Here is a 27,394-nt window from a genome sequence, read left to right as displayed (position 1 = left end):
CATACATTTGTACAATGTGTTTATTTTTAGAGGGAAAAATCGAGTTAAAAACAGAAAAAGTATAGCACTTATTGTCAGATAAATACTGACTGGACATATACCATCCTTTATTACTTAAGAGAATTTCGTATTGTTTAGTATTGCCACACTGGATATTTTAATGTTCAACTGTTTCAGTATTGATGATAAATTGATAAATAACTGCACATTATTTAATTTACATAAGATAGCGTTGTTGACTTTAGGTATTACTGACTTACTCAGTCCCGTGAATTAGTTTCAGCCATACAGTGGAGCATGTAAAGCACAAAATAGGTCATTTACTAGATTATTATCTTCTGCATAACTGCTTTATAGTTGAAATAGATGTCATAATTATGAGAACCCAAACATTTGAATCATGAATGAACAATTTTGTTGCTGTTTTTCTCTTTACTACAGTAAAGCTGCTCTGCAGCTATTTGTATTTTAAAAGCACTATATAAATAAATCTGACAATTTCTGATTGGAGATTCATTGGTACTAAATTAAATTCACTCTTAGACAAAATACTGTGGAATTTATGCAGTGTCGTGCATAGTGTTTACTGGAATAAAAATACTGTACTAAAACCATCCATACACTGTAAACATATGTAAATATGTCATTTTTGCTAAATGTGACTTAAATCAACAGTTTTTCTTGAATACATTTAGTATTAATAGTGGATAAACTGGATCTTTGCTGTCAGTGGTAAAGCAGAAATGACTAAAGTCCTCTTTGCTGTTCAAAGTCTGGATAACTGAATGAGGTTCCTGTTGATCTCAGCAACATTTCGGCAACCTAGCAGAAAAAATGGCGATTTGAAATGAAGAGAATCAAAATGTGACTCATTTTTTGTTGGCTACACATGACACATTACATTTCACATAGCAGACTGACCTGACAGCGCCATGCATAAGCGAAACTCGTCGTGTAGAATCTGTAAGATCTCTCTGACTCCTTCCTCTCCCTGATCAAAACATACAATTTGTTAATGGAAAATTCAGCACAGGCTTTAATAGATTTTCAAGCATTAGAAACAATGCTTTCCACACAGTTACCTTGTAAGCCAGGCCCCATATTGCTGGTCTGCCAATAAAGACACATTTGGCTCCCAAGGCAATGGCCTTCAGGACATCATTGCCCGTACGGATCCCTCCGTCCATGTAGACCTCGACCCGGCCCTGCACTGCATCCACTATCTCAGGCAGACAATCTATCTGTGTGACATATAAGGTCAAGGTCTAACAGTCTGAAGGGTGGGGATCACGTCTAAACTACCGAAACATGGATAGATTGCCTTACCGTTGCAGGCCCTCCATCCAGTTGCCGGCCCCCATGATTAGACACAATTATCCCTTGGACACCATGCTCTACGGCCAGCTCTGCATCCTCTTTAGTAAGGATGCCCTTGATGATTATAGGCAGCCGTGACAGAGACTGGAGCCAGCACACATCCTTCCAGCTGATCGACGGGTCCAGTGTGTTAGCAGGGATCCCGTATTCCTCCTGGGGACCAGTCTGCTCCTGTAAAGGGAGCAAAGAGGGATTCATACAAGCAGACATTACATACAGTAACAAGATACTGTATGCTTAAACTTGGTAAGCTATAATGCTTATACAAGCAGCGTAAGCTCAAATTCATCGTGCAAAATTTCCCACTGCCTCTCTCTGTTATTTCATGGCCTTCCTCTACTGCTTATATCAAACTGTATGATGTAACCCCCCCCAAAATGTGATGATCCCCCTTGTGAGATATCTATATATAAAAACCCAGTTATACTGTAAGAATAAAAAAATCTTATTCAGTTAATGATCCATACTATAAAGAAACGCTTCTCAAATTAAGTTAGCTCATACATTACTAAAATATGAAAATACTATAAGTTCAGTTCAGATTTCAGAATTTTAATTGTTCAAAAATAAATGAATAAATAACTGGCCTACCTGGAACATACCCTCAAAGTTCTTGACCTTCAGGTGTGGTGGGAGCTTAAATTGGTTGCGTATGTCATTGCGGCGTTTTCCAGTGTAGGGCACATCCACTGTAAGCACCAGAGCTTTGAAGCCAAGTGCCTCCACCCTGCGCACAATCTGCTCCGAGAGCTTACGGTCCCGGTACAAGTACAGCTGGAACCAGCGGTAACCGCTGGGCGCTGCTGCAGCAATCTCCTCCACTGAACATGTGGAGTATGTGCTGGCAATGTAACAGGTGTTCAATGCCTCAGTAGCTGGGAAATGAAAGAATGGAGAGATAAGATGCAAAAAAGTAAAACTAGTAGCTTCAAACAAGTTTTCATCTAGTGGCCAACGTGCTGCATAACACAAGAAGTAATGAACCCAGTCACTTCATCACACTCTCACCTCTAGCAGTGGCCAGTTCTCCCTCATGCCACGCAAGGCAGTGGAAAGCCGTGGGAGCAATTCCCACAGGGAAGCTTATCTCCATTCCCAGCACAGAGGTCCGAGTGTCATTGAGCGACACATCACGTAAAATCCGTGGCCTCAAGCGGATCCTGAAAGAGATTACATTATTGTATGATATCAGTTTCGTTAGAGATTACTCATAAGCATGGACCATAAAATTGTATAGGGTAATACAAATTAGAGTAATACAAATTTAAAGAGATGGTTCACCCAAAAATGTGAATTCAGTAGTTACACAACCTTCCGTCGTTCCAAACCTCTAAGACCTTCGTTCATCTTCAGAACACAAATTACAGTATTTTTGGTGAAATCTGAGAGCTTTCAGACCCTTTATAGACAGCAATGCAGCTGACATGTTCAAAGCCCAGAAAGGAGACCATTAAAATATTCCATGTGACATCAGTGGTTTAACCTTAATTTAATGAAGCTACAAGAATATCTTTGTGCACAAAAATAATAAATAAATAACGTCTTTATTCAACTTTTTTTTCTCTCTTATTGTACCACGCATGAGGTGCTGCTGACGAAGGAGCCGGCGTTCTGACGTACCTGGATGTGCTGGCCTTGTTGCAGTCTATGCCGGGTCAGAAAGCTCTCATATTTAATCAAAAATACAACAACATGAACAAAGGTCTTATGGGTTTGAAACGACATGAGGGTGAGTAATGAATGACACAACTTCCATTTTTGGATGAACTATGCCTTTAACAGCAGTATAGTACCGTTTATAGGCCAGCAAGTTGTCATCTCTGGTGCAACAGTCATCAGCTCCAGCATCATAATAGTCCCATGTAGCCTTTGAGAGGTGCTGCTTGGCATATTCCTCAAAATCACTCAAACAGACCATAGTCATTTCTACACAGACTCCTTCCTCACTAAAAAAATAAAATAATAAAAAAATCCCAAACACATCATCATGACATCATCAAGATACACACAACTGACATTATATGATATAGTTTTATCACAGACAGAGAGTTTGCATTCTTGCACCAGTATATACAGAGAAGTATGAACATCAACATTAGATTAACATTTAGATTTACTTTCACTGTCCATGAATATTAGATACAAATACATCAATATAAAATATTTTCTTGATATTTCTCAAGGCATTTCTACATTAGTAAATGCGGAAAAAATACACTTAAAAACTGCATTACATTTTTTTTTCTTTCTTTTTTTTACATTTTCACATGATACTGCAAAAAAGTGCTCAAAACCATTCAATAAATGACCTGCATTCAAACAGAATCAGAATATGAAGGTTGGTTTTACAAATTTAGGTTGAATATTATAACTACATAGTATTATATGTAAAAAGACTACTTTGAAAACAAAAACAAGAAACAAGTTTTACCTTTTCTGAAGGTTTAGACAAATTTAGGTCACAGCAGGGTGGACTGCTTTAGTGCTTTTAGCCAGCTGATTTTGGCAGACAAAACACTGATTATCATAAAAGACTGAACCAAGAGGATGGAAACACACGTGGGTTGGGATTACCTTTTGAACTCGAACTATGGGCCAATACTTCGCTTTTGCAAGACATTTTATTCCCTTACTGAGACTGTATGATAACAGTGCAAAAGAGAGTGAACTGAAATGTATTGTCATACTAATATTTGTTAGAAAAATACATTTGTCAATTAAATTTTCGATACATTTTTCATGAACTAACACTAAAAGTTAATAATTAAAGCAGAACCAGATATGTTCTTGAAGTCATCAGAAACCTATGACCTATGGACTTAAACCAGTACTGTTTTTGAAGGACTGCAGCAACTCAGTGTTTACTCATCCATCAGCACATATAAACTATGTAACTCTGAAAACAAATAGATACATCAGAATGAATTACTCACCTTTCTGGTCGACAGTACTGTAACTCTAACTGAAATCTTTAGCTATAATGGACTGGTATTAAAAAGCCAGTGTGTAATGTAGTTTTGCTCTGGTGTAAATAAACATAAAACAGCAAAAAAGAGCTATGACCTAGCAAGTTGGGGCCTGGTACTGACCCTTGATGTTTATTGTGTTTGCATTGACTGGAAATGTGCTGATTGGCCACACTGACCACAGAAACAAACTCAGGCGCACGTGCACAAATATGCAGCCATTCTCATGTGATGCAGCCACCTGCTCTGTCTTACTAACTAGTGAGATAGAAACAGCATAGTCTGTTTAGAATAAACCTGCTGTTCAAATAGAATGGTCAAAACAAATTCTGAAAGATTAGTAAAATGTATATATTTTTCTATTTTATGAAAACTGAGTGTTTAATTTACCTTGTTTAACAATACTGTAAATAATGTGAATTCAATCATTTAATCACATGTGTACCATGATACATGATTCCTTCAGGTATATAAGGCATCTTATAAGTTCGAAACAATCACACGTTGTCAAGGATGGCCTCTGAGCCTTTTAATATGGGTAGCCAGAATTGACATGTTTTCAGGGTGTCAAACTGTTTTTGAAGGTGTAGTAAAGAAAGCATGCTTCTGAAAAATATGTGGTCAGTAAGGTATTTTTCTGAAAACAGAAAACAGTTATTTTATTTATTGTAATTGTCACAGTATTGTTGTTTTTGCTAGATTTCTGATCAAACAAATACCTTGTTGCGCATAAAAGACACACATCAGATCCTGTTTGAATCTGTTACACCAACTTCAGTGAGCCAGGACAACAAAAAACAGGTACTTGTATAATATTCTGTGTCAGTAGAATCAGATCCTGACACAATATATTAAAACCTCCACATAATAAAGAGAGATTGTCATTAGAAAGAATGATGCCATTGTATGATCGACAGTAGTATTAACTAATACAGCAGGTCTCACTGACTGTTTCAGGGAAACTGCATGGCGCTAACAGTAACACATCCCATGGATTTCTCATTTATGGCCTATTTTGCTTTTGTATTTATACTTAACTAGCAATATATATCTTTTGGTTTTGACCTTATACAGTCTATGGTTTTTACATCAGCATCTTGATTGCGTATTTCCAGCAGATGTATGCTCAATAATATCACTTATGTTGTTGAGTTAGCAAACTGCCAGTCACTTACCCACTAGAGTCCAATATGTTCATATCTTTACGACACTCCAGTTCTGCATATGTATGACGTTCACAGTCTAGAAAGAAACATGTAACAACATTAGATCACTTTTTTTCTTTTGTCTAGTTATTTTTCTTTTATGATTCTTCATATTTTTTTTATATATTCATGTTTCATATGTTAGACAACACAGACCTCCAGAACAAACGAACACTAGATGGCGATAGTAAACAAATAAAGACTTTTTTTTTTTTGGAAAGATTACAGAAAGAGTATATAAAGATAAAAGCTTGACACATAGAACACTAGTTATCAACAAACATTTTAGCTCCAACCAAATCCCTAAATGTAAGATCAAATCTTATGAACCCTTATAATGATAAACAATATTATCACCTCACAAAAAGACTGTTCACAAATGAGACAAATAAAAAGAATCAGTGTTGCAGTAAAAGTTTCCTAAGATCAGCTGAAGTGATTGTGGCTGTAAGTCATGTGACAGCTGTCCTCACACTCCTTTTGGCTGCTGTCACTCATGTTTCAATGCTTGTTTATGAGTGGCAGTCATAAAAAAAAAGATCCATAAGGATCCAAAGATCCACATCTAAGATTGGATTTAACACATACAATATAATTGTATATTATTTAAAAAAGTTTAATTTGTTACTTTTTTAATCTTTATTTTTTTGTCATTTATACCCTTCTTGTCTGTATGTTTTTATGTCTTACCTTGTCGCTAAATCTCTTGATTTGCTCCTGAGATCTGTACTATGTTTCTCTGCCACATGTGTTCAGGTAGGACTGCACAAAAGTGGCTTAACCCCCTGCCTCCTGCTGCTCCCCGGTTACACACACACACACAGACACACACACACACACACACACACAGAGTCACTCACTCACACTCATTCACACACATTCACTAAGCCCTACAGTCAGCACTAGCCCAGTCCACACATTGTACAAAAGTGAAAAAGGGGCCAGAGGCAACTTTTTGTTTCAATTGTAAGCTTAGAGTGAGGGTCACTGCATGACATCAGTATGCCTGTGTTTGTTCCACTTTTCTTTCGTGCAATTTTGCAAATGTTCAAATAAATTCTAAGTGTATACTATGAATATTGCTGGCTTTGTGACAAAATGCTTGTTATGTTTAACATTTTAAAGTCACTTCAGATAAATAATAAATATTTTGGACAATGAATATTGTTTTAGTTATTGTGAGTACAGTTTTATAATAAAAGAGGATTTAATTTTGCATCACCTGAAATAGTGATTTTAATTTTCAAAAAACATAAGATAAATCTAATAAACAATTCTTTTTCAAAGTGATTTAATGCTAAACTGATGCAATGATTAACTGTTCACTTTAAGATGAGTAGGCATCAGTAAAATGTTGTAACATTTTGAAATAAGTTTCTTGTACATTCACCAAAGCTGCATTTATTTGATCAAAAGTACTGTTTACAATTTAAATGGACTGTTTTAATATATTTTGAAATGTTTATTTCTGCTGGATTTTCAGCATCATTACTCCAGTCTTTAGTGTGACATGAACAGGGAGAACATTCCTGCATCTCACTCAATCCTATTCCATTATCATTTATAGCACAATTGTTTATACACTTATTTATTTGCCAATTTGTAAATCTCTCTCTTTTTTTTTGTCTGTGTGTTGTTGTCTCTGTGTACTGGAAGCTTATGTCACTAAAACAAATTCCTTGTATGCGTAAGCATACTTGGCAATAAAGCTCTTTCTGATTCTGATTCTGATTCTGATCTTCCATAAATCATTTTAATATGATGATTTGGTGCTTCTCGATACATTTTTTCATGCTTTGATCAATAGAAAGTTCAAAACAGCATTTATGAAATAAAAATCTTTTGTAACTTTATAAATGTCGACTTTCACTTTTGATCAGTTTAATGCACCCTTGCTGAAGAAAAGTATTCATTTCCATGTTTTTTATTGCAACAACTTATAACCAAGAAAGTCTAGGTTTTATTTACATCTTTTTTATAGAGGGGGTCCCTGTGACTGTGGAAAGCCCACGTTTGAGGAAAGTATCAGTGTCTGAACTCACCACGAACGAAACAAAACTCCACTTAGCGCCATTCATGCCACGCTTGTGCTAAAGCTAAATCAGATTCTCCCTCTATTTCATTAACTCCTTATTCCACTTAATTTAAATCGAGTTACAATTTTCACACACAGTATTTTTGTGAGTGTGTATTTTTATTTTGGGCAGCAGTGAGAGTTTAAGGGCCATGCTGGGCTCTCTGAAGGCGTCTCTTGAGCAGCAGAGAGGTGCTGACGGACCTGCTTTTTTTGAGGTGTTAATTGTGTTAATCCACAGATGGCTCTGATGTTTGTCATATCTTTCCATCTCTCTTTCTTCTCAGTTTCTCTACCCTCCTCAAACACAACCTCTCAGTCATCTCAGTTCAACCCCTCTCAATTTCTTCCTCTCTCTCTCTTAAATTTGAATTGAGGTCTGGGTGGAAAACCTTTTTCACATGCTGCTGCTGCTGCTGTCTGTGCCCTTAGGCTACAACACCGTTAGACCACAACATATGTGTTAGATTGAGCAGAGAGTTCTCCTGCCCTGGTCACAATCTTTTGTCTTTACCTCAATCTCTCTTTCAATCTCTCTCTAGGTCTAGCGGTGGAGTTCAGTTTAAAGAGCTAATGCTTTTTTTGTGTGTCTTTTTTCTTTTCTGTCATTTCGTTCCACATCTTTGTGAACCAAAACAGCGCCTACTGCTCGTCACAATATTCTCAAGATCAAAAACACCACCCTCTGTCTGTCAAACACAGTTTGAGTTCATCACACATGGATCTTCACCACACGTTATTGAATGTATGACTGTGTTTATGCATGTATGAGAAAAAGAGGTCAAATGGTCAGATAGTGTCAGAAAAGAAAATCTGTAGAAAAATGGATAATATCCTGTCAAAAATAGTTTATGCACATTTCTTTCAGCCCTACAACACAATGTACAAATGTTTGTATTTTTAAGGGTAAAAGATTGTAAAAAAAAAAAAAAAAAAGTAAGACAAACTGTAAAAACCTGTTAACTGGTTAATAAATCTAATGAGGCATTTAACCTAATTTTTCCGTTTTTTTTTTTTTTTATTTACAGATTTTGTATGTGAAACAGAACAAGTAATCTCAGAATTTACAGTAAGTGAATTTTTTTGTTATTAGTTATGTACATTAGGAATTTATGTCACATGTTACATGAATGTTTAGTGCATTATTTCAGTGTCATGTGTGTTATCGTGATGGTGTTTTGTGTTTGTATTAGCCTGTGCATCTTCTATATTAATATTTACTTCTGATTAACCTTGATTCATCAGCTTTGCTCTTTCCCACCTGTGTTTTTATGGTGGTACATAATAAATTAAGAAAACTGATTTTATTATTTCAATATGTTATTTTACAGATTTTATGAAAGTACACAATGCAATGCAAAATTCTAAATATGGCTAAAACATCTGGTAAAAAATTCTACACTGGACCATATTTTCAGACTTTTCTTAGAATGTATGTTTCAATCTCTAAATTAAGCATTTACTTTAGCAATAGAATCATTTTACTGTATGAGACTGATTTGACTCTCCTCAAACTCACTTTATAATACGATCTTCATGTGCTAAATGTGGCGTCTGGGATCTCTTGTCTCTGTCACTTCACTGTCTGAGAATTCCTAGGATGTGGGACCAAACTTGCTAATAAAACCCCTCCTATTTCTCTTAATTTGTCAATGTCATCCTCTGTTACCCTAATGTCATTATTTCTCTGAATCTTTCTTTCTGTTTCTTTGTAGACTGGAGACGGCTCATAAATCTGGAGTTGAGATTGATTGATGGATATATAATTGTCTGGTGTTTTTGCATGTGAGAGGAGACCGAAACGCAGTGGAAAGTGCAAACTCAGCTCGGTTTACATTGATTATTCACTCCAACACACTGCTTATTCCAACTTATTTTGAAGATAAATGGATTATAGTCATGAAAATCATTTGAGAAATCTCCACCAAAACTAATAATTTGATGGTTTAAAATGTGAGGACCATGCATCCAGTATAACATTTGGGGAATTTCATAACATACAGACCTAGACTAGTTAACTTTTGTGTAGTCACTGAACATGAGTGTTGTCACAAGATCTAAAATAGTGCCTTATATCTTGTGCAATATTAATTATAATTAATGGTTGTTTGATTTTACAATTAACATCCATAAATTTTCTCAAACTAGGAATGTATTGAAATGAATTGATTCCTTTTAAGTATTTGACATACAAATGAGTATTATTGTTTATATGGTTTGAAAATGTGCATAAAAACATTTTTAATAATTCATTTAAAAGAGTTAGCTTCAGGCTGTAATACTGTGCTCTGCTTTGTCTTAAACATGTTTAATACAGCCCAGCCAATCTGTGCTTTCTTAAAATGTTTTCTTAAAAATGTTTGGGTGTATTAACATGGAATAATTCATGCACAGATTATCTTGAGTTAATGTATGACTCATTAAATAAAGTCATATATGAATTGCTTTTAAGTAAACGTGTCATCATGGATTAATTCCTTATCAGCACATATCAACAAATATTCCATAACGCTATATAATATAAACTGAATTTAATTACCACAGTGGTCAAAAGCCATGCATTTCAACGCCAACCCATCTGTTTTAATGAATGCATATTTCTGCACCCATATTGTAAAGTGTTAATTATGTTTGCTTAAAACTTTGCACAGAACATTTACATATTTTTACTTACTGTAAGACTCTGTTTAGAAAATGTTTTAATGATGAGTATTGATGGTAATTGTGCTTCAGAATTCTGGAAAGCTCAGAACAAGGGCTTTTTATCTGGATTTAACATGCTTGCATGGTTCTATATTTCTATTAAGTTTTTCTTGCACAGGAAACCATCCGACTGTCCCAAATCTCACCCATAACCTTGGATCAGTTTCACATAAATGTTTCTCCTTATTGTTATGGCCCAGTTAATTATCATCCATCCAAGAAGCAAGATGAGTTCAGGCACCTTGATTACGCAAAAGTAGGTGAAATCAAGAATATTTGTTTGATCAAAAATGTGCTCATTTTCCCTGCTAAAAATCAAACACTCAAAAGGAATGGAGAATGGAAAAATTGAGTGCTCTCATTTAGATTCAGCTGCTATGCTGATTAATCTGGAAAGGATCCTTGGGTCATTTAAACTAGTGTTGGGTTCCAGTATGGTTGGAGTAGTAAAAATGAGAATGAGATCAGATGCTCCTCTTCTGTCCTGTGAAGGACCTCAGTCTCAGTGTCCACATTTAATCAACTGTGTGTGTGCTCAGCTACAATTATGCAGTTATGCAAATTACCATACAGTTTGTCCAGCTGGAAGCATCAAGTATGCCTTTTTTCCCCGTAGTTTGTGTCTGCCTCATATCCACCTTAAAATTGATTTCTTTCTTTTATATTTTTGACTATTTACTTCATAGTATAAACCGTTGAACAAATAAGGGATAATTAATAGTCCGTTGGTTATCACAAAAAAATAAAATAAATGTTTTATATGAGTGACAGAGTGAGGTGGATTGTTGAATGTTGATGAATGCATGATCATAGTCTGTGAAATAGGTCCATCATCTCATTCCTGCTCAAACTTACCTCTACCTGTAAATTGGTGCATTAGATGCCTACCCTCCAAAATTAAACACGATGAAATAACATATATCATACTTCCACATGATGTCAAGTTTGTGCTTGTTTGGATGTTGGTTGTTTATTTTCGCTTTGTGTAGAGAACATCAACGCCAAGTCACGAAGGCCTTGGCATTGATGTTCTCTTGCGTTCACCGTGCTCACGCGGGGATGCTGCTTGACAGTAATTCATCAAAGCTGCTGATGAGAGTCAGGCATTCAATTTGTTACAGCTGTACAAAAAGAGAGAGAAAGGCCATTTTTCAGGACCCCAATCAATCCAAAGTCTCTAGAAGTCTATATAAATGCACTGCAGAGCAGAGGCATGTGCATGTTTTCATTGGGTTTTATTTTTAATGATACAGAGCAGATGTTTGCATGCGACTGTGTTCCTTTTAGAGAGGAAGAAAAAGAAAAAAACTTCACAGAGAGATGTAAAGCTGTCCATCAGAGAGTGACCACTGCAGTGCACTGGGGCGTTGGCCAAATTATGCTGCCAAAGCACATGATAACCAAATTATTTACAACTACACTTCAGTAACAGAAGAGCAAAGCATGCTTTTTATTGGTTCTGTGGACTCAGTGGAATGTTAAATAAGATTAAACGTTTTAAGAGTGAGCATCTGTTTGGATGTGCATGTCCAAACCATTGCTCAAACTGACATGAAGCTCATGCCACCCAGAAATGTCAATCACCCCATTTGCTTTGATGCTAAAAGATGGTTGTCCGTTCAGCTCCACACACCAGACTGGCTCTCCAAGACCGACGTACCGTCTCATGCACTGACGGGTGACAGAGACAAAAGCATATTTGCTTGAATGAAAAGTGGCGCCACATTAGCTTTACACAAGTTTTGTTTTATTAAACAAAGCATGAAATCCACCAAAAATCAGCACTATCATATGACAAATGGAAACAAAAGTCTTGGCAGGGCTCAAAGGAGCAAACCTGCTGAAAGACACCAGTTTTGCATCATGTTTTTTTTTTCCATCAAAAGCTACTCCAGAAGATATAGTCAAGTATACACACCAGTGGTGGTGAAGTTAAAACTTTTGCTTTCTGAGCTATTAATTATTTGAGCTATTAATCATTATTTAAAGAAATGCTTTGACTAAATGATTTCAAAGGCTACACTGCAAAACAATCTTAGTATTTCTGTTGTTCATCTTGAATCAAGCTACATTTACTTAATTCTTTCAAGAAAAAGCATCTGCCAATGGGGTAAGAAAAAATAATATTGAAATAATATTTCTTCTTACACCACTAACATATATTGTTTCTTGTTTTATGCTTGAACTGATGCCTGATACTTAATATCTGAAGTCATTTTCCTTCTTTATTTAGATTTTTATATATTTAAATAAACACAGCCGTGTAAATGTCTACTGTTATATATATAGCAAAATACTCAAACTAGCTAGCAAACTACTTTTCAGAACGTAAAGAAAATGCTACAACTATCGAATATACTTTGAATATACTAATTTATATAACAGAGTTGAAAATATACTACATATAGCATACAATATATTATAAATATAATATACTACATCTATCTACATCTGTCATGCAAAAAAAGTAGTTCGATTAACGGCATCAGTAGTTATTATTAACTCTCTAACACCGACATAAATAATGTAGAGTAAAAGCTTAATGTCATGATTTATGAGACTTTTAAAAGAAGACAAGGAACTGAGATGGCAGAAAAAAATAAGAAAGCGGTAGAAAGAAGGGAGGAGAGGAAGAAGAGAATGCCACGTCGATGAGGGAAATGACGTTTTTATAGAGAACTCCTAAGGCGTCCTATGAGAGCGAATGACAGCAAATATGCTTTTGGCTTACCAATGCTCCGCTTAGCCAATGAAGATTCAGCAGTAAACGTGGCAGATTTTACAGTGACCAGAGCAGATAACACATCTCCGTCATGCTTTCATTTGTCCATGTTTTAAAAAACAACTGATTCAAGGGATCTTCTCCTTACAGTGTGGCAGAATACACCGGCTATATCAGGTGATCAGATTATTTAAACAGTGAAAGTGAAGTAGCATATAACACACATCACATCTGCATTTGTGTAAATGCTTAATACTTTTGTGTTGCAAGCAGGTTCTTTCAGACCTGTTTCCTGTTAAAAGTTGAAGCCTCCACTACAGAGACTGAAGCTAGCGAGTCCTTAACAAGGAGAATATCAGTTTTCCTGGCTCTTCTGATCTGCCTCTCTTATGTTTCACTTTCAAAGCTTAGCTCATTCGCCAGCTTCCCACAACTGCTTTCCCTCGTCCCGTCTCACTCCTAGAGGTCTGCTGCTGAGGGGGAGCTGATAGAGACATAAAAAGCTTAAAGCACAAAGACACGCACACGCATACTGCACTCTTCTACAAAGCACTTTATCCTCTGATGAGCTGTTTATGGTCGGGGATGTCCGGCTGAAGATTTTTAGGAATTCTTCTTAGGCTGCACTGAGATGCATTGGGTATTTGTGGATAATGAGGCAGAGAGACCTCAGCTTCCGTCTGGCCAAACTCTCAGGTTATGCAATCAGCATGGAAACCTGAACTCTTCCAATAAGAAATATTTACTGTTTCAGTTAAGGATTAAATGGATATTTCACCCAAATATGAAAATGCAGTGATTATCTTTTGTTACCATCACTATTCACAGACCATTATTATTCACTGAAAATCTTCAGCTTTTTTTAGTTCCTTTTTTCACCATGATGTTTTAACATTTTCCCATCCGACACAACTGTATTTTTCCATAATTTTCTACATAATATCTTAAAATTTCTAATATTATCTCTCTATATCTCATAAGTGCAACTTTATTTCTGACAACTGTCTGCAACCTTATTTCTCATAACTTTGACTTTCTCATTGTGGCAACAAACGCTGGTCGGTTTACTGAAGCAGGTTGGATATAAACTGGACAGCAGTGGGTCTCCAGAAGCAGGATACAAGGCCTATCTTTATATCATATTTCATCATATCTTTACATTTCTTGCAGTTGTAAGTTATCTTATGTGACTTGAGTTTTCCAGGTGGGATCAATGATCCTTTTAAGAATAGCACAACTCTCAATGATTCCAAAGCTGTACGAATCATTAATTAATATCTTGTCCCACACATGTTCAATGGCAAGAATGATATAATAGTTCCTGTTCATGTGTTGTGAATATGAGATCACCTACAGTTGGTTACGCCTCATGCATATGCTGTATACAGACTGACTCTCAGTCCGAGCGCTACACACCAGATGAACTTGTTGATGAGTGAAAGGCGAGGAGATTTCAGCTGCAGCCGTGGCTCGGTGTGTACTGATTTCATATGTTGTCCAGATCTGTGAGCTGGAGTCAGAGCCCACGGTGCAGAGGGAGGGCTATTATTCATCGATGTGGTATTTATGAGAGGAAGGAAAAGGTCTTTGATAGAGAAACTCTGCTCTGCTCCTCTCTACCACATATACTCGTGTTCCTGGAACCCTCCACTCTCCTTCGCTCCCACCCAGTATCTGCATATCTCTCTAATGTCAAGCCTTTTCCCATGCACTCCATGTTATGTTAAACATGACAGAGATTGGGTAATACGAGGTAAAAGAGGTGTGCATATTTAGGAAAAAGGTCAACTGACTTACTGATCTGCACACGTGCCAAAGTTGCTGGGAGTCTGGTGCTGTAGCTCAGAGCTGCTGCTATTCCTCCGGCGTTCCTGTCAAAACAGAAATGAGAAAAGCTCAAGGGTTCGTAATGAAGCCTGCACACTATTTATCTGACACTTTTAGAGCATGAGAGATTCTCTTAAAGATTAAAGTTCATTAATGGCATTGATAGTTTCACGAAGAACCTTTAACATCCATTACAAAATAGGTTCTTCCAAGTGAAAAAAGATAGATTAAAAATAGATTTTAGAGTATTCTTTACACTACACAAAATGTGTCACAAAATACACTACACTGTTCTTCTGTGACATTGCTGTGAACCCCTCCTTTCGGAACCTTTATTTTTAAGACTATGAGGGCAAATTCCAAATGCCTTTTTTGTGTGCATGCGGGATCTTAATTGTCATTTTGAAACATCCGCTTGTGTTCATGCAACCCAAAAATGACACAATGGGAGACAGAAGGCATTTTGAAACATGTGAATTGAAAACAACATTTTACCAGCTAGGAATATAAACTTTGCTGCTGTTATTAAAATGAATTATATTCTGATTCCAAACATAGAGGCATGGCTTGTGTAGGCTTCGCTTAATAACTACATATGAACTGATGAAAGGGGTCATATGATGTTTCTATAACAACATTATGTGGTGTTTTTGTTGTAATGAAATGTGTTTATGTGGTTTAAGTTAACAAAAAAAAAAAACACATTATTTCCACATACTGTATATTATTGTTTCTCCTCTATGCCCTGCCTTTCTGAAATGCTTAAGTTTTTTTACAAAGCTCATCGTTCTGAAAAGCGAGGTATTCTCTGATTGGCCAGCTATCCAGTGCTTTGTGTTTGGCCGAATGCCTCAAACATGTGACGTAAATGTTACGCCCCTCACCATACTGTGATACGTGTCCCGGTCAGAACACCAGCGCGACAAGACAGAATCAATAAAACCCATTACAAACGAGCCATTTGTTGCATCGAGTGGGGACATTATTACGGATTATAATGACTTATACTGTCTTTTTACTCATTGTGCTGCATTGCGCAAACATAAAAGCTTGTCTGCATTTGTAATCAGAGAATCAACAAGCGCTACTCTACACTCCTCAAAACTCATGTTTGAATCATCAGTGGCAAATCCTTTACATATGTAAAGGTACTTACAGACTGTGAGTCAGAACAACCAGCATTATAGTCTACTCTCCCAGGATCAGGAAACAGTTCCCCTTGAAAATGTGTTGTACACATCTGAATATTTGTTTTTTTTTCTGGAACAGTGTTGGAAATGCAACTTAACCACTGATTTCTAGTTGTGTCCTCTTTTGGAAGGCCTAACAAAGTATTTTTGCTTTCACAACGGAACAGCGTCTCCACAACATGGCGCCAGCAGCAAAAGCGAGAATCAAAGTTATACCTTCTTGTGTGACCATTTGGGTGGCATTATGCAAATCTTCCCACATTGACAGACATGGGTGTTAAACGAGCCATTTCAGGAGGGTTGTTGACGAGTCTTAACTTTTATAAAGAATATCTCTTTGGGTTTGAGACTTCAGTCTTTGCAACTTTAGGGATTGTATCTATTCACAGCTTGTAACACTCCAAAGAGAAAGGAAAACTTGAAATCGCACCATATGACCCCTTCAAGAGTGAGGACAACATAGTGGTGCTACCTTTCTTACATAATTCATATTAAATCATTTTACAAAATGAAACATGATGGATGAAGACAAAGGTATAGAATAAACATAGCCTGTTTCCGGTCAGCTCTTCTTTCCCATGAAGTCCATTCTCAATAGACAGCTTAAATTTAGCAAGACTTAAGTTCAACTGGCTTGAGGTGATAACTTCATCTTTACCTGTGTCTTATCGTCTATGTCCAGCTGAGCGCTTTATAGCAAACCTCACAAAGCCATCACTCTAGACAGTAAAAGCAAACTGCTGCTTTTATCTCTTTTCGGGTCTCTAGATAAAAAAAAAAATTATATGAAAGCAGCAACTGTGATTCAGCTCCACATCTGTGTGGCAGATTGGGCAGAGCAAAAGGTGCTGTGGAGTAGATGGACAGCAGTCTGTCCAGCATGTGTGGAGGCTTTGCTTTGTGATCAAATTACAGCTTTTTTTTGCAAGACAATAAAAGGCACAGTTGAACCCTATCATCTTCCTTTCCATATATGATTTTTTCGTTACAATATGACTGATGTAAAGCAGAAAGACATGATGCTTAGTGCAATTTCTAAGCCTATAACTCCACCAAATCAAATGACAAAAATAATGGACCGCATCCATTTAAAATTTCGTACAGTTTGAGAATTTACGGAAAAAAAAGTTATCATGCATTTCCTATTCACAACTGCTTACGCGCGTATTTATATTTCTTACCCGTTCTAATGCTGATGAATCCGGATTAGTCTGAGGGAACTGAACTCGTGCTGCAGCTAATAATGTTTTCAAAGCACACTCACAACGTTCAAATAAAGGCTTACTCTTTACAACCGAACTTGCACACTACTCCTGTTCGCGAGCTCTCGTCGGTGAACATGACCAAAATCAGCTGAAACACAAAACGTACATCGTCATCATCACTAGTACTACTAGTGCTGGGAAGATTATGTAGGCCTACAAATAGAAGTCCATTATTGATTACAGATTACATGTTGAACATTTCAGTTAGTAATTCAATCTAGGTTACTTATTTTAGTTAATGTATTCGGATTATACACACAAACACACACACACACGCACACATATATATATTTATTTATTTATTTTTATTTTTTTTATTTTTTTATCTAACTTGTTATAAACTTACCTTTAAATGTATACCGTATTCGTATAAAAAAAAGCAAAGATAATGAAAATATATTCTGTTTAATTTTATATTAACATCAAGTGCTTTGAACATTGCATTAAACCACGTTTTCCAAACTGGGCTTAATGTAAAAACTGCAGTGGGTTTGCGAATTAATACATAGCTAATAAGTAATTAAATCATACATTTATTTAAATGGCCATGCTATATTGTTAATATAGTCAAAGCTAAATGGTACGACACAGTATGTTTAGAAATGAACATTTTTAAAAGAGAAAAAGAATTAGGGAGAATCAATATCAGCAAATGGCTAACTTAATGTTTTGTCATGTTAAACTGGGACAGGAGAAGTAAAAGATAAGGTATTTTAACATTTCTACAGGTTCAAGATTAAGTACATTGTGAATGCATTTTCTTGCAGTTATCCTGTATGGTTCCAACCCTCAAATATCTTTAAACATTTCACTTTTAAATGTGATTTCACAATAACACAATAATTTCCAAAGCCATCTCCCTCATGGCTCTAAAAACGGATGCCAAATTAACAATTCAGCATGTAACTTTAGACAGCAGAAACAGCAGCATGACACCTCTATCTTCTCTACTGTTCCCTGGCTACAGAGAACGGACTCAAAAAAGGATGAAGAGAAATCGGAGAGATTGAACTTGGCATCTCACTCCCTGGGAGCTCCAGGGGAGGTGGTCCAGCCCCGGGCGGTCCCAGCCATTTCAGGGTGAAGGATCGCAGGAGAAAGGAGACCTGGCAAGCCCACTTCCTCTTGGCCTGCAAGAGGCCTTAATTAGCACAACTTTCCCACTCCATTCAGAACATACAGCTCTTCTGCATGCCCATTACCAGTGCTGGAGTCCTGCACTGTAAGTTAAAGTGAGATGTCGCAATAAAGTATGCAATAATAATATAACAAAAGTACTTTTTTTAACTTTCATACGCTCCATCCCAATGTATATTTAAGAAAATATAGGCCTAATGTCCTAAAGCAGACACACTGCTCTGCGATCTACACTGCTCACATCTAATAGGTAAGTTGAGGACAGAGAAAGAAATATCAAAACCAGATGATGGGAAAGCAAAAGAGTGGGGAGATACAAAGAACAAGAGCAAAGGAATGATGTAAAAGAGCATGATATGACAGTTAGGCAACAAAATACCTTAAAAACATGTCTTCAAAGGAAAACGTTTGCTTTAATGATGACTATGTGCACAGGGTTCGACACACAAGCTGAACAGGAGCAGGTGTCTGTATCCTGTCTACTAACATCCATCATTTCCTTATCTCTCCTCAGCAATCTCTGTTTCGTGTCAGCATGTCTGCAGGACCTCCGGACCCTCTCTGTGGTGTTCCCATCACCTGGTCCTAATTGGCTCAGATATATGGGACTCACTGGACAGACATCTGTGAACACAAGCATGCAATTACAAGGAAGTGCTGCCTTAATTACTGTCTGTATCTCATTTATGAAAAGGTATCATTCAAATGTTTGCAGCCTGCAATATTTTTTTCATATACTCACCAAGGCTGCATTTATTTCAGTGATGTACTTCAGTCTTTAGTGTCACATGATCCTTCAGACATGATTCTAAAATGCTGATTTGATGCTCAAGACGCATTTCTACTTATTATCAAAGTTAAAACTGCTCACTGACACAGTCAACTGCTTAACTAAACTAAAAGGTATAGATCCCGAGTACAAGGAATTGTATTTCAACCCTTTTTTAATGCTGAATTTGGAAGTTATAGTTTGAGAAGTGTTTCGGAGGGCATTTTGTTCACCTCTGTCTCTGTTGCATGTGCGACCTCTCATAACGGCTGACTTCATAATGAGTACATTAAGTTTATCTGCACAGAGAGGGCAGGAAACTAGATAAAAACAGAGGTCAAGGGATGGGGAATCTCTTATTTCGAGACACTGGAGGGAGAAAAGGATTTCAGGAGGGAATCTAAATGAGAAAAGCAGTCCGAGGAGTAGATAGAGAGCTCACTGTAAACTCACTCTCAAGGCTGCTGTCAGTCTGCAGGCCAGACCTATTCAACAGTCCCGACTCTCAAAACATGGACTGCCTGCTTCATTAGGATACGACTGGAAGAGCAGAGGAAGACTCTTGCATTCGTCCATTGGGGAAAAGAGAGCTGGATGATTCCGTTGACCATTTTTACAGAGCAGGAGGGACCTCATGTTTGTGCCACAAGCAACTCGCGCATGATTCTCTGTCCAAGACTGTGAGTTTGATCGAGTAGCTTCTCTTCCCGTCTCCATTACTCTTTGTCCCCTTCCCCCATCAAACTAGATTTTTCAAATATGATAAATACCTTGGCCAGATCCCACTCCCTCACTGCGCTCGCATAGCAAAAAGACTCACCCCCAAAAAGTCTGGATTCAATTTTTGAAAAATGGAGAGCTTGTGAAAAAGGGGGAAAACCCTCTTGTCTTGTAAATCCATTATTGTTCAGGTTATACTCCAAATCCTGCTTTAATATATGTGTTTGTTTAGGATCTACTCTCAATCCACCACTACATAAGCCCACTCGCGGACTAAGTTTAGCAGTACAAATAAATATGGTAATGGATCCCCCTCGCATATCAGCAGAGAGGCGGTTAAGGCACCCAAACCCAATCTATTCCAGATGGCATCGATAGATCACATTATTTACATGCTGAGTACTCGGTTTCCTCGGTAACGCTGGCCACTTTTACGCGCGCCTCCGCAATGCGCGTCCTACTTTCTGCCTTGAGGGTCTTGATTGCGCAGGAATGAAGCTTTCATTAGGATGCTGATGCACAGATGTAGCGCCCCATAAATGCACCTTCTCCGTGCTGTCCATCCAGTGCCTATGATACCCGATCCCCTCATTCAGCGCACATTAAAGGCTAATCATGTCGATCATTTCCATTAACCGGCTCATTCACCCGTGCAATGCGCTCTAAATGGGCTTCATTATATGCACCGTCCCTATCAGTGCTCCTACGGTTAGTTAACTCACTGCAAGATCCTAGCTGTTCCTCCGTGCTCGCTCTGTTCATTGACTGATCGAGGCTTCATTCAGGTACTCTGTGGTCTCTCCACTAGAGGGTGACCTATGATCACGCAACTGACCCACGACCTCCGCGCTGTTTAGCAGGTTTTTTGGTAGCACGGTTAAAGATTTAAACGCAAAATGGGTTAGTTTGACAGATATGGACTGATTACTAATTTTCCACAATGTGCACCTTTTCTCTTTATTTTCAGATAAACAGACCAGACAACATAGACTGTCTGCACCTGCAGGTCAACTTAATACGTGAACATTTAGTTTCTTTGTCTATTTGGTAAATGTGCAATTCATATTTATTTATATATTTATTTTAGTTGAATACATTTCTAAAAATATTTCTGTAAGCATGTTTAAGATTTTTAAAAGTCCCATATTCATTTGATTTTTTTTTTTTTTAACTAATTACATTACACTTTCCTTAATTTCACATTTGTGTCAAATGTAGGTCTATAGATATGGTGGTGCCTTTTTAAGTAATCTACACTGGACAGTACTACAACCATTCCCACCTGGTCATTAAAATGATCACAAATTACATTATAAATGTACAACATGTACAACATGTATAACTTTCTTGCCTTAACATATTTTGGTTCTGTAAATCTTTATATTTTTCTCAGCTTGATGATAATTATGTATGACTGGTGCTATTACAACTTAATTTCTTTCAACACAAACTGAATGGAATGTTCCACTGCAATTTTATTTTCTTTCATTTATATTACCTTGCCTTTTATTTACTCAGCAGGCTTCCTAATATTAGTGTCTCCAAGAAACTGCAATTTTGACACTTTGAAAGTTGTTAGTGTTTGCTTCTAAGCCCACAGCAGCTCACACCTTTGATTTCATTATACAACAGTCATTTAACCTTCATGTGCAGAAAAAAGCTTGGAAGTTGAATAAAAATAGTAATTTCATTACTGTTGAAAAAAAAAAAAAAAAAAAAATTAAGACATAAGAAATGTTGGCCTCATATTTTCAGTTAATGGTCTGAGCTATCATAACCAGCTGGTTCTGGGCACAAGCTGGCGTGATCTTTAAACACAATTAAAAACCTGCGATAAAAAATGTGTTGGTAGGCTAATACGAAATAGTCGTTTGGAAATGTAAATTTACTTTTTATGCTTAAAGATAACATTTTTGCATTAATAAATCCAACATAGAAATCCTCTTGACTAGCACAATACAACTTTCTCAGTTCTGAAAGGGATAAGTTCTCTCTTCTATATTTGTTTTTCATTATTATTATTTAGTTTATGGAATTTGTTGCATCTATTTTATGTACGCTAAATAAACTTATGCATCTTATTTTATATTAATATTAAATATGTAGATAAATCAAAGATAATCATCATTACAGTGAAATCTTTATAGAAATTAACTCAAATAAAACTGCTGGAAAATGATTAGTGCTGCAATATCTGTCACTGCCTGTCAAACGACAATTTACTTATCCATCTGAGATGTTTATGGTTTCTATTAAATTAGTGTTAATCTTCGGACAGCCGTCTTTAGGACATGAAAAAAGATTCCAGCTGTGGTGGCTACGGCTGGCTTTCTCCTTGCTTAATTATTCAGGAAAACAGCTGTAAACCAACAGGCCGTAAACCAGCCAACAGATCCTGCTTTTTCTCAGAGCCACGTATTATACATTTTAATTACGTTTCTAATTACATGCAAAGGCTCAAAGAAGTTTTTGTCATCGCTCCTTGTGTGTCACTGAACCATCTACTTTTCTTGAGAGTACTGACGCTTCTATTTTGGGCTCAGTGATTTTGTGTCGCCTGTAGTCATGGCATTTCCTGTACATTTGGAATTATGACAGTTTAACAGCAAATTATGATATGGACAGTGAATTCTTCTCTGAATTACTGTAGCCAGTCTACACTTGACACCAAAAGTGGATGACAGCTACTGTGCATCTGTTTCCTTGATTCTGTTCATTTTCTGGAAACCCCCCCCCCCCAAACTGAGACATGCTGGACCCTTTAACTCTCTCCGTACCTTCATCTTTAAGATACTGAAGTCTCCCCACTGCTTAATAACAGCAGCCTTGTGTTTTCCATGAAGAATGTAAAGAGATTACGCTGAAATAAGATGCAAACTGAAATTACAGGGTTTGCTGCAGCTCGAGGGAGGAGGTTCCAGGCCTGTGACTTCACTGTAAAGTGATACCCTTTACATACTATGAAGAGAAGCGTGCTGACAGCAGCAGAGCCTAAAAGGGGCATACACACACACACACACACACACACACACACACATTGATGCATGCTTTATAAGTGTGTCTGTGTGTGTGTGTGTGTGTGTGTGTGTGTGTGTGTGTGTGTGTGTGAAAATAGATTCAGAAGAGGGGCACATTTGTAATGATGCACGGTGGTGAAACCAGGCTATCTGGATATAATCAAAGTCCTGCTCTGATGTTACGGTGCCTCCTTTCTCCAGTCTGTTTTTCTATCCCCTTCTTTCTCTTACTTCACAGCAGCAACACCTATAACAACAGCTGTAGCTCCTTACCTTTTAACTAAAACTCATATAATGAAATATCACATTTGCATTTCATTCAGCAGTTTGCTAAGCATGAAGTGCAGTGGTGCTATTAGCATTGCCTAATGTAATGATGCATGAATCAATAAATGATTTAATCATCGAAGAGCTGCATGCACTGTCAAAACAAATCAAATCTCTCTTGTCTATTCAGAATCTGCCACCAGTTTGTGCTGCGTGAGTCAGGAAGTACAGGAACCAGTACAATCGGGTTATGTGTGAAAGGAAAGAAAGTGACATATAGGTTAAAACAATTGCTTTTCTACTTGTTCAGAGTTCCAAACTGAAAAAAAGTGGTTTAGAACAAGAGGGTGCTTTTGGATATACTAGGGCAAAGTTTCCATTAAAATGAGCAATTATTGTTTTTCCATCAAAAGGAGACCACAATAATAATGTCCATCCACGTATAACCAGGGTTTTTTCTTTTTTTTTTTTTTTTTTGTGGTCAAATTAGGAAAAGTCTCCTTTTTCCAGTATTAGCGTTCTGATATACATCATTATGGATTCGAAGAGCTGGAAATCATTATTTCAATAATTACATCAAACCTAAAAAATAATGAAAAGTTGGTTCTAAATGCAACTTGTCAATTTATTGTTTGTGACATCTAATCAGAAGCATGTAATTTTCTTTTTTTGAAATCTCTGTCACGGCAGCCACCCGATATCTTCTGATGTGCAAAACTTTCTTTAAGTGGATGGTCAAGGTTTGAAAGTTTTTTTCAATACTAACACACAAAATAGCAAAATTAACTGAGCAAAAGTAAGAGTTAAGACAAAGTTGAATTTTATAAAAGATTTCTATTTTGAATAAATAGTGTGGGAACTTTTCATCAAACGATCATGAAAAAAAGATTACAGTTTCGAGAAAAATATTAGGCAGCACATCTGTTTTCAAAATTAATAGTAATAAGAAACGTTTCTTGAGGACCAAATCAGCAAATTAGAATGATTTCTGAAGGATCATGTGACACTGAAGACTGCAGGCTGCATTTAATGGCTACATTTTAATATTTATTAAAATAGAAAACTATTCTTATAAGTTTTCACAATATTATTGCTTTACTGTATTTTTGATCAAATAAATGCAGCCTTATTGAGCATAAGAGACTTCTTTCAAAAACATTAAATCATCTAACCAACTACAGGCTTATGAACGGTAGTTTAAGATATTCATTTATGTGCATGAGTCACTGTTGGCCAAGATCAAAATGCCACTGTATTATATGTAGTTTATCTTCTCCACGCTCATGACCTTAACCGTGATCTTTGACCCCACACTCGTGCTTTACTGTATGATAGCGGGAGAGTGAAGACAGCAGATGGGAGTGAGAGAGCAGAGTCCCTTTCTCCACCCCCGTCACTCTTTCCCTCCTGTTCTGTCAGCGCTATAACAGAGAAGGAGACAAGGTGTTGAAACACATCCATCCTGAGGGACGACCCCCTCCCACCTCAGCACCACACAGACACACACGGCTGGCTGCTTCCCTGGCTGTTCGAAAACAGTCACGCAGTTGCCTCTGACAGGCAGGAGGACCACAGCACATGTTCCCCACAGCTGAGAGGGACGTCTGGTGGCCTGCCCTTAACGTGAAGCCTCAGGTCTCAGTGAATGGAGCTGTGGCATTCTGGAGGAACAACAGTAAAAGAGATAACTCCATCACAGCCTACCCAAAGTCCGGCCCGGTCTGCTTGGACTTCTATCTTGCTCGCTGCTGCAGGCTCTTCAAGACATGATGGCATTGTTGTAATGGAAACCAGACCCTACTCTCAGGAGCAAACATTGCTTTACACAAAATACTTCTCACCAGCTGTTTATTTTTCTTAACGGACCAAAGTAGGAGGGGGAAAAATAATTAAAATACATGGAAATTTCCAAAAGCGCTCTTTAGGACTTTTAAATTAAATGGAACTGTTATTTAGCCAAGCCATCCATCTACCTATCCATCTTCTCATCATTTCATCCATCCATCCATCCATCGACTTGGGTGGCAGGCGCCCCGTGGGCTCAGTGTCAGAGGGGAAGGCCTGTCTGTCAGTGTCAGGATGCTGGCGTGTCAGGGAGCTGTTGATGCAGGCTGAGGCCCAGGCCCAGTCCCTGCATTCCCCAGGCCCGTGCCCTCATAGCCTTGCCCCGTGGTGGGCCGTGGCCCCCTGCCTCTATATATTATCACAGGTGGGCTGTTGGTTACAGCCACCCTGCCCATTCTCTCCACAGCACATCAGGGGCGGTCAATAGGCCCTGGTTCTATTACTTGAAACTTGGTCAGGCTTTTCAGAAGAGACCTATATGAGGGTGGTTGGGCAGATAAATCAGTGGTGAGGAGATGAACAATTAGTGATCAGGGAGGGCGATGAAAGAGGTTGACATTTACACAGCACACAGACCTTGCATGCAATAAATATGGGAACAACATTTTTTTGACAGTTGATAGCAGAGCTATGCACCCCTTCTGAAATACAGTGAATTTAAATGGGGTGGCCAACAGAATGCAGAATCTAATTTAAATGTAAAGAGGCAGATTTAAAGAGTTGAGAGAAAATAGTTTCTTTAAGGTTTAAAAGCCTTTTGATGTTTTTATGGGCCTGGAATAAACATGAAATAGAAATTCACTCTGTCTTTTTTCTAATGTTTCATGTTAGTGATCTTATTGTGAACAATTCATCCATGTAACGATTTTTTAACTTGTAATTTTTTTTCTAATCCTCTTGTGAATGGACAAACGTCTCTCTGGTGATGTATGACAGACTGCAATCACTGAAAGCTGGCATTCAAATCTGCCTCTGTCAAAAAACATAGAGCCATGTTCTATGTTTTTTTGTTTGTTTTTTGATTCCATTTCACTCAAATGCTCATTACAATGTGGAAGAAAAAATATGATGCTACTTCCATTACATCAAACTGCAAGAAATTATCTTATTTCCAAAGAATGTATGTATAATTCAGAAAATGTCTTGTCTTGTCATCCCAATTCAACTTTATTTTGTGTGTGTGAGAATTTGAATACAAATTCCAATTTATTAATTAAAAAGGAGGCAATTTTCTTGTTCTATAGTGAGTTCCTACAGCAAGTGTTTTATGGATTATTTAAATACGTGCATCAAGGTATCTTTGAATAAATAAAAATGCTTACATTTTGAGCACGTTCCATTTGATTTTTTGCTTACACTCTATTGAAGATATACTTATTTGGATTATCCATAGCTTAAAAATATAAATAAACTGATATTCTTTTTGCAAAACAAAGGAACCTCAGTAAAGTTGGAGTTGTTATTCATGGACCACACACACTCAAACACAGAGATTAGCCACATATTATTTTCCTAAAGTCTATCACAGTGGGGTGCTGCCAGTTCAGTCTCTGCATACCCACCCTGCTTTGCTCTCTTTCTCTCACTGTCTCTCCATCCTTCTCTTTCTGTCACACATACTCAATCACACACACAAAATCTCAAATGCAAGCATAAGTGGTTTTTCCAAACACCACAAACTTTTTATTTTGCTACAGCACATTAAAAGAAGAAATGAAGTGGGCATTTTAACAAGATGTTGTTGTAAAACCACCTTTAACATTTTTAGGAAAAGAGAGAGAAATATCATCATCATCACGATATAATGAGAATTCCTCTTCACAGGGGTGCAAAACAATGCAATGCAACTGGGTGGTCAGGAAATAGATGCCAAAGGCACTAACAGCTAACAGAGAGAACGAGAATCATACAGCATGATGCAAACACAAAGTGAGGTTTTGGTACAGACATGCTGCTTGATCACGGTCTATGTGTTACAGCGCACAGTGCCGCAGGAGACAGTCTTGAATATAGAATATGTGTGTGAATACAACCAGATGCAAAGGTGAGATTAATCAGCTGCAGATGTGGTTAAAGAAGTCTGAAACGCTGCAAAACAGAGAACTGTTTGTACTTTTTTTAAACATCTGTTAGAAAAACCAGGGGGTCGATAATTACATAAAATGAAATGCTGGACTTGGACTGTGATACTTTTTTTCTGTCTCAAAACTGAGTTTATGTGCCTACATTTGAGCAAAGGTATTTGTTTTAGAAATAAACATAAATGCTGTCTGTTTTAGTAAGTTGCTTGGGTTATGAGACACAGACACA

General features: G+C 37.3%; 1 protein-coding gene across 3 annotated transcripts; it reads right to left on the bottom strand.

Moving 5' to 3' along the window:
* Positions 1–2: 2 nt before the first annotated feature.
* Positions 3–6,350, bottom strand: LOC113108555 (hydroxyacid oxidase 2). 3 transcript variants are annotated; one of them, XM_026271754.1, is made up of 9 exons: positions 6,239–6,350; positions 5,519–5,585; positions 3,171–3,323; positions 2,386–2,537; positions 1,969–2,252; positions 1,327–1,548; positions 1,083–1,241; positions 922–991; positions 3–822 (listed from the first exon to the last, which is right to left on the bottom strand). In XM_026271754.1, the coding sequence occupies exons 2-9, from the start codon at positions 5,539–5,541 to the stop codon at positions 767–769; spliced, it is 1,119 nt and encodes a 372-aa protein (XP_026127539.1). In that variant the 5' UTR covers positions 5,542–5,585; positions 6,239–6,350; the 3' UTR covers positions 3–766. The 3 variants fall into 3 exon arrangements, with proteins under 3 accessions (XP_026127539.1, XP_026127541.1, XP_026127540.1); XM_026271756.1 differs by lacking the exons at positions 5,519–5,585; positions 6,239–6,350 and adding an exon at positions 4,311–4,438; XM_026271755.1 differs by lacking the exons at positions 5,519–5,585; positions 6,239–6,350 and adding an exon at positions 3,809–4,002.
* Between the last annotated feature and the right edge of the window lie 21,044 nt (positions 6,351–27,394).

This window comes from Carassius auratus, chromosome 9 (genome assembly GCF_003368295.1).
Source record: "Carassius auratus strain Wakin chromosome 9, ASM336829v1, whole genome shotgun sequence".
NCBI classification, from domain to species: Eukaryota; Metazoa; Chordata; class Actinopteri; order Cypriniformes; family Cyprinidae; genus Carassius; species Carassius auratus.
Note: the sequence above shows the minus strand (reverse complement) of the source record. Positions and strands in the feature narration are given on the sequence as shown.